Source organism: Artemia franciscana, chromosome 8 (genome assembly GCF_032884065.1).
Source record: "Artemia franciscana chromosome 8, ASM3288406v1, whole genome shotgun sequence".
NCBI lineage: Eukaryota > Metazoa > Arthropoda > Branchiopoda > Anostraca > Artemiidae > Artemia > Artemia franciscana.
The window spans coordinates 36017732-36031488 of NC_088870.1; the positions used below are offsets into that span (position 1 = coordinate 36017732).

At 37.3% G+C, this 13757-nt stretch overlaps 1 protein-coding gene across 1 annotated transcript in view; it reads left to right on the forward strand.

Moving 5' to 3' along the window:
• Positions 1-6693: 6693 nt before the first annotated feature.
• Positions 6694-13757, forward strand: part of LOC136030359 (uncharacterized) — a gene marked incomplete at its 5' end in the record, with an annotated part of 28106 nt that continues 21042 nt past the window's right edge. Inside the window, 2 exon segments of the mRNA XM_065709281.1 lie at positions 6694-7957; positions 11109-13301. Of these exon segments, the coding sequence (XP_065565353.1) occupies positions 6694-7957; positions 11109-13301 (3457 nt within the window).

Below are 13757 nucleotides of genomic sequence, written 5' to 3' on the forward strand. Positions count from 1 at the left end.
CGATTTTTAAGATTTCGAATTTTCTTAAGAGGAAAACATTCATAGAATAACAAATAATTGAATCTTGAAATTTCAAATGACTATTCATTGACGTACCTCCTCCCCTTCTATTTGGAAAATTCAGCTTTACCAAATATAGTTTAATGCTCTCACTCTTTATAATAGAAACTTGAACTAACTCAATGCTTTATAATAACCAATTACAAATGTATTTTCTTAATATGGTCCAATAACAATGCTTTTGGTGATGACAGAACTCTCCATAGTCAATCAATCAATCAATCTATTTATTCAACTAATACATGTACAACAATAACACTTCAACATAGACTCCCCCGCAAGGCTCTATGGTCAGGAAAAAAACAGGGAAGAAACAAAAATGAAACAAAAAAGAAGAAAAAAAAGAAGAATATTTTCAACGAAATGCAATTAAACCTTTTAAAGATTCAACAAAAAAAAGGGAGAAAAATCCCCTGGATTAGAGAAAACAAGTAGAAATATTGAACGGAAGTCAAAAACACCCATTATTGTAAACATTTGTGACCCAGGTTAGGGTCACCCATACCCCCCCCCCCCAAATAAAAATAAAATATAAACACAAAATATCAGGACATTAGAAAAATTTCAAAATTTCTTTTGAAATTACCAAACGAGTGACATTTTTGAGCTGAATCAGGTAGGCTGTTGCAAACGATATGACAAGCAGTTAATGGAATAAAGTCAGACCTCACCGATGAAGTATCCTTAAATTGCAAAGCTGATGCGTAGACCTATCAGTGACGGAAGAAGGAGTAGTTTGTAGGGCTGTGGGAACATCACCATGAAATTGATGAAAAGTGAATGACGCGCAAGAAAGAATGTAGAGTGACCGCAAATCAAGTAAAGGGCTTGTTAGGATAGTTGTAGAACTAAACTAACAGTTTCGTGTATAAGCCATCTAGCTTTATCATACGACTTAGATAGTGGTTTCAGAAAAGAAGAAAAAGTTGACATCCATATAGTAGGGCAATAAGAGACGTAGGACTGAACTAAGCAATGGAACAGAATTTTTAAAACTGATCCAGGAAATATATGTTTGAGCTTCCTCAAAATTCCAAGACTCCTTGAAATCTTCACATTAATTAGTCCAATATGATATTTGAACGAAAGGTTTTCATCCAGAAGAATACCGAGGAATCGGACGTATCGATCCTTAGGTCTACTGAGAGAACCCCTTGAAAGGTGAATATCAGTTAACTGAAGGCACGCCAGAGAAATATGGGAAAAAATTTAAAAACTTGACTTAGCAACATCTAGGGCAAGGCAATTAGCATCAAACCAAAGAACAACTCTCTCGAAAAGGTTCACTAATTTTGGAAGCATCTCAGACTCAGTTTCTACTGCAGTACAAATAGTGCTGTCATCAGCGAAGGCAATGAGAGCGTCCTCATCCTGCGAAAGTGAAGGATTTTTTTTTCGCATTGAAAGATTCAGGATGACATAGGCGACAGCAAACTGAAGGTTTCTGCTTCTTAACCACAACTATAAGGTCATTAACATAAATCAAAAACAGAAACGGCTCAGGAACAGAACCTTGAGGAACACCAAATTCAACTTCAGACGAAAAGCAGGAAAAGGAATCGACGGAGATAGTTCTACCGGACAAATAGGAATCAAACTTAGTGTGAGCCTGTCCTCTTAACACCAATGTGTGATAGCTTATAGGGGAGACTTGGAGTACTTGGGACGTTTTTTTTTAAAACGTCACTGATCGCAAATGGTTTCAGCTGCAAGGGTAAATCCTGCTTGGTAATATAGGCAACGACAAGGAAAACGTCTGGCCCAAAACTCAGCTTTCTAAGTCATCTTGAAATTGACCAAAAAAGCTATTCAGCAGAAGTTCTCAAATGTCCCAAGTCTAAAGCTAGTTTTATGCTCGGGACTAGGTCGTTTTGTACTTGAGACATAGTTTAATACTTGGGACGCCAGGGTTTCCATCTTTTTTTAAAGTCAATTATAGTCATATAATATTACAAAAAGATCAAAAGGTTAAATGTTAGAATGTTTACAATACATTATATACAGACATGTCAATCAGAAAAATGAATTGTCCGGCTTGGCGTTCAGTTTGGCCAGTTGGTTCTGGGTGTGGTAGCTTCTTTGCAACTTGCCACTTCTCAAACTGGTACGAAGCTTTTATAGCTACATATTTCTGAAAAGGAGCAACCTTTGTAAAGTAACGGGCTTCAACCTCGCTCTCACCGACTTTGTTAACTTCTCCTACACTGTAAAATTTCTTTCCACGTTTTTCATCTTCCATGACAAGGACAAATTCCCCACTCTGTATCTCCATTCCTTCAATCTGATTCTCCGTGGTTTCATGATATGTTGATGGGTGTTTGCTTTCAGCTTCACTGCCAGCTCTTACACAGTTTTTTTCATCTGAAGATGTATCAGATAAAGAAATGGCGAAATATTTCAGTTTTCTGCCAAACTTCTTTGCTGACACCATTTGGCAGGCTTTTTCACCTTTGATGCAGTTTGATTTTTCTTGTTAATCCGTCCAACTGCCTTTTCGTCAGTTTTCTTTTTCATGGGCGTGTCTGTCAACACTTGGCAAGACCCACGAGCTCTACCTCCACCTCTAGATTTTCTTGGCCCAGCTTTGAGGAATGGTCTAATGTCACCTGGCAATACAGAACTGGAAGGATCCGTTGTTTGCCCTCCTTTGGGAGTTTGAGAGGTGATCGAAATCCGTATAGGCTTGATGATTGAGACATTGCTACCAACTTCTGCATCAGAGTCCGAGGGTGGCTCTACTGTTCCACTGCCAGACGTAGCTTCAGGTTCTGGCCTATGTATAATTAAAGATGGTTCATATTAATCATCAGTGAACATGTCGTTGTTAAATGGGGAATTCCCAGAAACAAGGAATCCTGACACAATGTTACTCGGAGTAAAACTCAGTGGGGTAGGCTCTCCCAAGGAACTGAAGGATCTCATACATTGAAACTGGGATGCCCGGGTTATTCACCATCCGGTTCGAAATTGCTCTGTTGTAATGAAGCTTGAATGGGAACAACACAGTCTTGTCCAGTGGCTGCAGTTTGTGTGAGGTTTGTGGTGGAAGGGTTTACATGACGATTTGATTGCCTTTTGCCAGCTGTATTGCATCAGTTTACAGATGGGATTCATAATTGTCAAGGATCAGAAGACAGGGATTCTCTACTTGTGGGCGTGCATAGGATATGAAGTGTTTCATCCACTCTACAAAGATTAAAGAGTTGGTCCATCCACTTTTACCTCCTCCAAAAGCCAGAGTTCCAGTGGGTGTTCCCGTGGTCATTCTGGGGGTCACTTTTTTTCTTGGGAAAACCAGGACTGGGGGAGTTGTGTTTCCAAGAGCTGACACAGTTGCTAGAATTGTAACAGTTTGGCCCCTCTCTGCGGAAGTGCTCCTTCCAACTTGTCTAACCCCTGACTTGGCAACAACCTTGTGTGGCTTCTGTACGGTGATCAGGCCACGTTCATCTATATTCTAAATATTCTTGGACTGAAATCTTAATTTTTCCATGACGCCCTTCGGTTTGTCGAAGAACGTGGAAACTGTATGTCGATTGAAACTTGTAGCCGTTGCGAGGCTGGTTTGTTCTGGTGTCCTTAAGCTAAGTGACGGATTTCTAGCCATAAAGCTGTAATACCAAGCTGTCCCTGCGTGTTGTTTGGTATCACATCCTGCAGGGTAAGATATACCATTTCTGTTGGCATATTCGTAGACTAGCGTTTAAAATTCAAAAATACCAAGCCTATGATGTAGCTTAGATGCCTCAATCAGGTAAGTTTTCAGTTCAGTTTCTTGTTCAGTAGTCAAAATCTTGTTATGGGTCATTTTTGCTTGATATATAAAAGGGGTATTGACTGCATCTCTTCTAGAGTTCGTCATGTGAGAAGTGAGGTGCCTCTGTAGAGAAGTTTTGGACAGGCCATACATTTTAGCAGCTTCCTATACAGATGACTTTTTTGACAAAATATCTGCTATGGCTCGCCTCAAGGCTCCTTCATTGACTGGTGGGTTTTTCTTCCCCATGTTAATGAAAACTAGAAAAAAAGACTGTTCATAGAACTTATAGGTTGAGTTTGCCTAGTCAGGGTGTGAACAGAATTAATCTTGAAAAGTACAAAGAGATCTAGTCGGGACAGAATTCAAGATTTGGTTATAGATTTTATATTCTTAGTACTCGGGATATGTCCCAAGTACTACTACTTGAGACTGTGCCAAGTATAAATTAAGGTGTGTATTGACACAAAAAAATATAGCTTAGTGTTCACGGTAGATAACGCAGATACTCCTGGCTACACATCATTTCAATGTTCATTGCCAGTACATAGTTCTATTTTTCTGTAAATACCTGCAATGGCACACTCGCAACTAACGACACAGATTTCGGAAATCTTTGAATATACTTACAAATTCTTTGTTCACCTCTCTCTTGACAACCACATGGGTTACTGAAATAAAAATTATGCAGACGCCACCTATGAGTGAAGTTATTTAGAGGGCAAAATACCATTGCGAATGCTAGATGGCATCTTGTAGATGAAGGTGCTGTCCCAAGTACTCCAAGTCTCCCAAGAAGAATCCCATAAGTTGAGGACTCAAAAGCCTTACGGACATCCAGGAATATTGCAGCACGGATCAAACCAGAGTCAAGCGCAGTGTGGAGAAAATTAAAAGAGTTACACATGCATGTTCCCTAGAATGTTTAGCTCGGAAGCCAAACTGAAAATCATGAAAAAAACTTTTAGCCTCTAGAAAAGCTAGTAGTCGGGAAGTCTTTTGAAGAATTTTGCTAAAATCAGACAGCAAAGATATAGGTCGATAATTGGCTGGATCTTTTTGAAGTCCACCTTTATATAGAACAATTACTTTAGCTCGCTTAAGAGAAATGGGGAAAATCCCATTTTCAAAAGAAAGATTTATAAGCTTTGTCAGTCTATAAATAATTGAAGGAAGAAGAAACTTAACTACCATAGTTGGAATGCAGTCCCTATCTGTACCTATATTAGGTATATAAATTTACCTAAGTATCATGGAAATATAATGCTTTAGAAACAAATTTGGGCCATATATTGTAAATTAGGGGGATGGGGGTAAAGTATAGCGGGTCTACTTGCAAGGTGTGTTAGTTAGTATTATTCTTCATATTATGAAGCAAGAATTGTTTTCTAAATTCACCCTGTCTCACCATCTCTAATGTGCAACTATATAGCCCAAATTATATGTTTCCCATCAATTCTATCACTTGTTGTTATCTCATCCCTCGCTAAGCTGAAAGAAACTAACGAAAGAAACCAGTTTCAAAGTGCGTCAATGGATGAAGAACATGAGTATTGGCGGTATAATGCATAAGTACCGTTACACAATTATGATCCTATAAAAACCAACAGATTGTAATTCGATCATCGACCGTCGTGGTTCAGTTACTAGCGCGTTAAACTTTGAATCAAAATTACAAGGGATCAAATCCTTAATCGGGTATTTTTGTTGTCCTATTACGGTTTTGTTCTCTATATCCGATTATTTTCCTGCTAATTCACTATTTTTATGATTTTTTTTTTGTGAATTGTGGAATGTTCCATACACTTTTTTAAACAAAATACGCCCCAGACCCCAGCCTCTTCCCCCTTAGGGGTTGGAGAACTCTAGGCATATGGTTCTGGAACCATTCAAAGTTGTATCTTCGAAGAAGGATTACTTATTATTATATGTATTTATTCATATAATTTACTTTTTATGGCATTTGGTAGATACCAAGTGCAAATTCTCTCGGTCTGTCGGTCCCGGTTTTGCTAGTTTAGGCACTCCCAGATAAGCTAGGACGATGAAATTTGGCAGTTATATCTGGGACCAGACCAGATTAAATAGAAATGCTCGTTTCCCCGATTCGACCATCTGGGGGGGGGGATTGGCGGGGGAACTGCAACTCTTGTAAAACGCTTAGAATGGAGAGATCAGGATGAAATTTCGTGGTAAGAATAAGCACCAGCCCTAGATACCTAATTGACATAACCGGACTGAATCAGCTCTCTTTGGGGGAGTTGAGGGGGTGTTAATTCGGAAAAATTGAGGTATTTTTAACTTACAAACGGGTGATCGGACTTTAACGAATTTTGATATTTAGAAGGACCTCGTGTCTCAGAGCTCTTATTTTAGATCCCAACCGGCATTAAGCCATTGATTTTCTTTTTAAATTAATCTATTGATTCTTATAATTTTTCCAGAGCTCATGCCAAATGAGCTCTTGGCTCTTCCGACCTCGTCACAAGTGCCATATGAGCTCTTAGCTCTTGTTATGCTATTTAATAGACATAATAAAACTGTCCGTAATGTATAGAGAGAGAGATCAGAGCACTAAAAACCTATTTGCATTTTTTTCTCTGACATTTTTCTATATCCCTTTTTGGATTATAATATAGTTTTCGCTCTAAAATGAACGGTTAGTTTTAAGTTTCGTTTAATGTACGCCTATCATCATTACTACTGCTACAACCATTACCTACTGTTGCTACCAATTCTACTATTGATACTACTTCTCTTATAACCACTTTAAGCTGACAAAGTATAAGACTGTCAGTATATTTTATTTCTGCCTCGTTTGCTTGTCCAGAGCAACCCTGCTCTATTCCATGCTTGAAACATCTTCTTTTTTTCAGGCAAACGTTGAGTATGTCACAATTTTCGTGCATAGTCGTAGATGAGTGTCATCATGCATTTGGGAATCATGTCTATGTAGATATTTTGAAAAAGGTCAAAAGCTGTGCAGAACAATCAAGACCAAGGATTCTCGGCCTTACTGCCTCACCTTTTCCAATAAAGTCTGATGGAAGTCACAATCTTCGTTTGTCCAAATTCTTTGAACATTTAGAACCAGCAGTGATTTTTCGTCCTTGTCTTTCATATAACCGTGAGCAAAAGGAGAGTTTTGTTACTCTTAAGATACCGAATGAAATTCGAGCATACATTCAAGATGCCCAAAACCAATTTAACGCGTTCATACAACCCATTCAAGTATATAGAAAAGAATTTCAAATACTAACTAACTCGAACACGCACATAGTGAAAGGCCAGTTACGGGCTGTGAAAGACAATATTTTTAATGACAGCTATGCTACCTATGGTTTCAAACGTGAAGAGATTGAAGGGCTTTTCGGTTTATTAGGATCAATTGAACTGTGCCGAGACATCGGGATTCAAGAAGCAGTTGCTATGTTATCAACTACTTATGTTTCTGTTGTACCTGGCGTTCAGGATCTCATTTTACGGTATAAAAATTATCAGACTATTTCTTCAAAGATGATGGAACTTTATAAACGTATCAGAAACCGCAATGGGTCTAAAGTTCTTGTTTTTGTTAGCACCAGAGAAGTATGTAGGAAGCTGTGGAGGCACTTATCAAATGAATTTCCTGAATTAAATCCTTTGGTTGTTGTTGGTCATAGCGGTTACGATGGTATGGGCTGGGAAGAACAGCAGAAAAATATATCTGAAGAATTTAGCAGAGGAGATAGTCATCTGATAATTTCGACGTCTGTGCTTGAAGAAGGGATTGACGTTGCTGATTGTGGGTTGGTGATTCGATATTCAAGTGTGTTATCAATAATACAGAACATACAAAGCAGAGGGAGAGCTAGACAAGCCAATAGCGAATATGTGGTCTTTACTTATGAAGAAGAAACATGCAGAATTGAAGAACTACAGAAGAATGAAAAGAAGTTAGATGAACTCCTGCAAGAATTATCTTCCCAGAATCGTTTACCTTCATTAACGGCTTGCCACATCATTCAGGAGTTAAAAAAGATTGATCAATCTTTATTTGAAACTACTATCACAAAAAAACATAAAAAAGAAGAAGACCTAACGTGCCTAGTTAGACTGATCATACACTGCAATCAAGACGTAAACCTACAAAATCTTGAGGTGAATATTGCCTTTTTTTCGATAATATTTATAATTTTCATACAAATAAAAAACGAAATTGATTCCAAGTTTTTGGAATCCTTATGTTTTGGTTTTCTGGAAAACTTCACGTTCTTTGACATGTGTTTAGTATTCAAATCCGTCGTTAAACATGGGTCATGTAATAGTCCGTCTAATTGTGTTGCGGAGCACCACTACTGCTTTCGTAGTTTTTTTTTGTTTTTTTTTCACCGTGATCAGCGACCTGTAGCTCCGAAGTGGTAAGAGTTAAAAATTTGAGATTTTTCAGAGGGAAGGGAAACGTGAAACAGAGTAAAAAAGTTCCAGAGAAGTTCCTAAAATTTCTAACAGTTTTCCATAAAAAAAAATAAAACCGTTTTTTTCTTAAAAACTCTGCGTTCGATGTTTGGCGTCAAGTTAAGACGACCCTAGCTTCGGAAATAAACTTGTTAGAAATACAGTTATGCTGAACTCATGTAGAACTTTCATTTGTCTCTTCGAGAACCGGAGCACAAAATTCCGTAGCTCTTACAGATTTCCCGGAAATAATTCCGGAAAAGTCCATCTCGTTCCGATTTTTTTTGGAATTTTCTCAAATTTTCGATTTTGATGTTTCTTATATTTTTATCGAGTAGTGCTATGAAAAGTATTCAAGAAGAAGTGAAGTGTTCTATATACCAAGTTGCTTCGTTCTCTAAGAAATAATTTCCGAAGTTTCGACGTTCTAGAGGTAACTTCTGTTCTGGACCAGCTAGAATTTTTTTTCCAACGCGGTTCGACAGGTCTTGATCTCTTAACAAATGGAGCTTACAATAGTTTCTCTGAAATAAAATTCCTTGTTTGGGTTTTTCTATTTGGAAGTTTTGTCATGCCCTCGGGGCAATTTAAATTTTTTGGTTAATTTGGTTTGTTTTATATTTTCCTAGCTTAGACCATCAAAAGTCAAGCAGAAAACTATAAGACGTTATTTCCGTATCTCTTTCAGATTTCCCGGAAATAATTCCCGAAATGTGCGTCTCGAAACATAATACTTCGAATTGGCGTCAAGTTAAGACGGCCCTAGTTTCGGAAGTAAACGTTTTAGAGATAAAATAATTATGAACTCATATAGAACTTTTATTGATGTTTTCGAGAACTGAAGCATGAAATTCCGTAGCTCTTACAGATTTCCCGGAAATAATTCCGGAAAAGTCAATCTCGTTCCGATTTTTTGAAATTTTCTTAAATTTTCGATTTTGATGTCTATTTTATTTTTATAACGTGAAATGGATTAAAAAGTTCCTCAGAAAGTGTGTAAAAATTCCTAATAGTTTTCCAGATAAAAAATAAAAACCGTTTTTTTTATCGCGTATCATTTCCAATACACTCCAGAAGTACCAGTACGAGTTGTCGGATCTCAATCAAACTTCACAGAAAGTAAGTCTGACGGGCCTAGTTATCCTTTTGGAGTCCAAACTTGACCTTATCTCTGTGGGCGGAGGGGGGTCCAGTTATATGATATCGACATTAGTTGAACAGCGGTATTTTAGTTGTTACCGTTATAACTGTAATGAATTGAATTAAGTGTGATTTTTGATGTCATGGCCATAAAATTTGATTTCTAGTTTCAATTATTTAAAGAAATTCTGGTTTATCTTGAAATTGGAATTATCCATCCTATAAATATTCAGAATTGTCAATTGTGTTATTGCGTTATTCTCGTTTATTTCTGGACCAGCTAAACATTTTACCAAACTCAGTTTAGTAGGAGCTCGAAATTAAACCATATCAAAGATGCTTCAAGATAACAATCGAAGCCCATTAGAAAAATGTCCTCTGAAGGACATAATGGAGACTGTTGCTCCGCAACTGTGTCCCGTAGGGCACAGTTGCACGTGTTGCTCCGCAACTGTGCCCTAAGGAACAGGGCACAGTTGCTGCAACACTTCCCGTTGCACAGGCAACGGAGGTCTAATTTAATCATTGATAATATATCAATCAATTTTAGGATAAATGAGCAAGTTCGTTGTGTTAGATGTAAATTTTGTATAATTGCTTACTGGCTCTTTTATAGTAAATCCAATTACATGTTAAATGGAGGCACTCCCCAGAAAGATTTTGTGTGTGGGAATCCATCCCCTCCTCCTTTCCCTTGGTATGTTTAGATATCGGCTTGAAAAGTCGTTTTCTCCATTCTTTACATGAATACTCCTTATACAAATGCTCCTTGGCCTGTAAAGGAGGGGGAAGACACACAAGTCAATTAAATACTAACTCCAAGATAACTCAGCCAAAAAAGGTAAGTAAATAAGTAGACAAAACGCTGAATAGACTCCAATGCCTAGAGCCTAGACAATAAAAGAAGGATTTTTAAAAGAAGCTGGGAAATTTTTTTTACACATTTTTGTAAAAGCTAAATGACTGTCGCCTTTGGAAAAGATATTCTTATGGCACTAATGTTGAACTGTTTTATGATTTTTTCTCGTTGTTGCCGTTAATGTCGCTCTTTAGTAACATAGTAATGTCGTAGAAGGGAATATTCCGTGAATATCCTTTCTTTTGAGACCGTAGCAATGCAATGATCTGTTAGCTTTCTGATAATTTATGGATTGTTATTTTACTTTGAATTTTGAGGTTGAAAGGGAAAGGCTATTTACAGTAATACAGATTGAAAATGTGCACGATATCTCGTCTTCTATGGAGCTGAAATCACCCCTCCCCCCATTCTGTTGGCAACTTTTCAATATTGAGGTGTACCCTACACTTAATTAAATAACCTCTTTCATGCTTTGTTTTATTGTGGCTGTTAGCGTGTCTGAAACTGCGTGTCTAAAATTGTCTTTAATACTTTGTGTTGGAAATGTGTGTGTAAATTTTTTATAAAAAGAATTATGTTCTGTTGTCTTTATACGAAATTATGCATTTATGGGTTTGTGACTACTGGTTTGGCTAGAAATTCCTGGCTACATACCTGAGTGGCCGCCAAGAGGTGACCGCCTAGTCCCAAGAGTTGGTTCTCTTGGGGCTAGTATGCGACGTCCTTGATGTCACTACACAAACATTTACTTTTAAATATGGTCATTGATCAAAGAAACGAATGGAAAATATGTGTATGCTAAACATGAATTCTTAAATATCCTGGTCACTTTATTATTAATTTTTTTTTTTTTAGGAGAGAGTTATCAGCACTCTGGAGTCTCATCAGCTCCTGTTAGTCGATGAAGTATCGGATGAAGAAATAGAATGTTTCTTGTTTTCGAAAACCATCCCAATTACATTTCGTGCTAGTTCTTTTACAAGGGGTAAATCAGCCGCTGATGCATATGCGGAACTTTGCCGGTTGTGGAATTTTAGTATCGAAAATAACCCAAACTTCAGGATTTGGTCATGTTTTCAAATGCCAAGTAGGACAAACAGATCAAGTTGGAAGCTTGCTGGTTTGTCGTTCGGTAGTTTTGTTAATGAGCAGACGTTTGAAGAATCGGTTGTACTTCAGTATCCTGAAGTCGAAATGATGTTGCACTTAAATAACAATCGAACCTTGGAAATTTGGATCTATGGAAGCGGATATAACCGAAAAATTATAATCAGCTATTCAGGCATTCTTGACTTTGCATTGCTGGATTCTACTAAAAAAGGCGTTATTAAATTGTATCTACCGTATACACATATGCCAGTTTTGATGTCGTGTGATGAAGAAACTCAGTATTTGAATTTAAATTTTAGATCTGGATTGGAACCACGTGATCAAGAAATGCTCACTGCTTTTGTGGATAACGCAGTTTTAGTTCTATCGTTAGAAGAAAGCAATTCCAGACAAGATGGATGTCGTTTGCTAAGAGCCATTTTGAATAATCCTGACAACTTTCCGATTAAATTATATGATTCCTGTGTTGCAGTCGTGTCTTGTGACCAAGATGATGCTTATGATTCTGACGATGATTTTGAAGATCAAGATTGTTTATGGGATTCATTTTTGACGGCATCTACCAAGACTAAGGAATTCTTTTCACTTGCTTGGAGTTTATCAGTCATCAAAAGTAAAAAAACCGTTGCATTGTCCAAAATGGCTCTGAGAAAAATATTGGCAACTTTATATAGTACAAACTATTTAGCGGAAACTCAAATGGCGTTGAAGTTGCATCTCTTTACTGAAATGCATATGAGCTATTGGTTTGACTATGACTCCATACTAAAGATTGGTTTTGATAGTGTTCTGTGTCGTAGTGCAAGAGACACTGTGAATGCCGATAATTTTCTTGTTGGCAGTGTTACTATAACTCCAACAACAGTAGTATACTATCCAATGATGACTGTGAAGATGAATAGACTGTTTAGGAAATTTTCTAATCACAGTTTTGTTATTGTTGCCTTCCGGGATGAAAATCTGGAGAAACTTCAAGGTAAAAACTCGTTTGAGTTTGTGAACTTTGTGTTAAATAATGGACTTGAACTAAACGGAAAAGCATATTATTTTTTGTGTGCCAGCGCCAATGAGCAAAGAAGTCACAAGGCTCTATTCATAGATTGCAACGGCATAGAAGAAGCTAATAAATTGAGAAGTCAGATAATTCTAAACCAGTATGAGTTTGATTCCGTTGCTCAGTATTTATCGAGACTTAGTCTTTTTTGCACTGCAGATATTCCCACCTTTGACGTACTCCCTGAAAGATGGGCTTTTGTTGAGGATGTATTTGCAGGAAACGGTGATTGTCTTACAGATGGTGCTGGATTAATCAGATTTTCTGTTGCGAGCCGAATCGCGAATATACTGAAATGTAGTGACATTCCATCAGCGTATCAGATTCGAATAAGTGGTGTGAAAGGTGTCCTTTTAGCTGTAGATGACGAGTTTTTTAATGAAGTGGCAGGATTTGATAAGGATATTTTGATAAGAAAATCTATGAAAAAATTTGAAAGCGATGATTATAACTTAGGTATCGTTTCATATTCCAGATTCATTCCAGCTACACTCAATCGTGAAATTATAACTCTTCTGGAATCGATTCATTCCGATGTGGTTGAAGAATTGCATGTCCTACAAGAGAAAGCCCTATCTAGTAATGTTGAAATGCTAATTGATCCGAGATTTGCGGCTAGAAAACTAAAAAAATTGCCAATCGATTGGAAAGTTGAACAAATTCAGCAATATTTTGACCTGCTCAATGAACCATTTTGGTTGCAGGTTCTGAAAAAGTTTTTTGAAGTTGATACAATTGACATTGCCAAAAAGACAAAAATACCAGTAAAGGAAGCAGGTCTGTTCCTTGGCGTTGCTGATCCATTCCACATCCTTAACCAAGAAGAAATTTTTCTACAAATCCAAAGAAATTCTGATGAAAAAGTAGCTGTTGTAGAAGGAATGGTAGTACTTATGGTTATTCTAAATCTTATTTCTACTCTTGTCTTTTCCCAAAATTGTTCTGTCCTTCGTCTTTTCACCTCCTTCTCTGGCCCCTCTCCTTGTCTCTGTCTGTATGATCTTTTACTGCTTCATCTACTATTTATTATCTATCTGTCCTTCTTACGGAAGACTGTATTTGGCTATTTAACGAAATGAACCTTTACGATTGTGTTGATAAAAATAATGTTTAAAATCTTATAAAATAAGGTTAGTAACTTTGGTCTAGGCTATGAAAAAATGCCACCAAGGCAAGCGATTCTATTTTGTTTTTCCTTCTATCTCTCTCTTGTTCGATCGTTCTGCTATGCTTCTAGTACTGCAACCGTGAAACAGGCTATTTGCCTGAAAAAGAACTAGTGCTATTGTTGGTATTGTCCTATTCATGTGTGCCACTTAAAATTTGAGAAATCTAAGTAT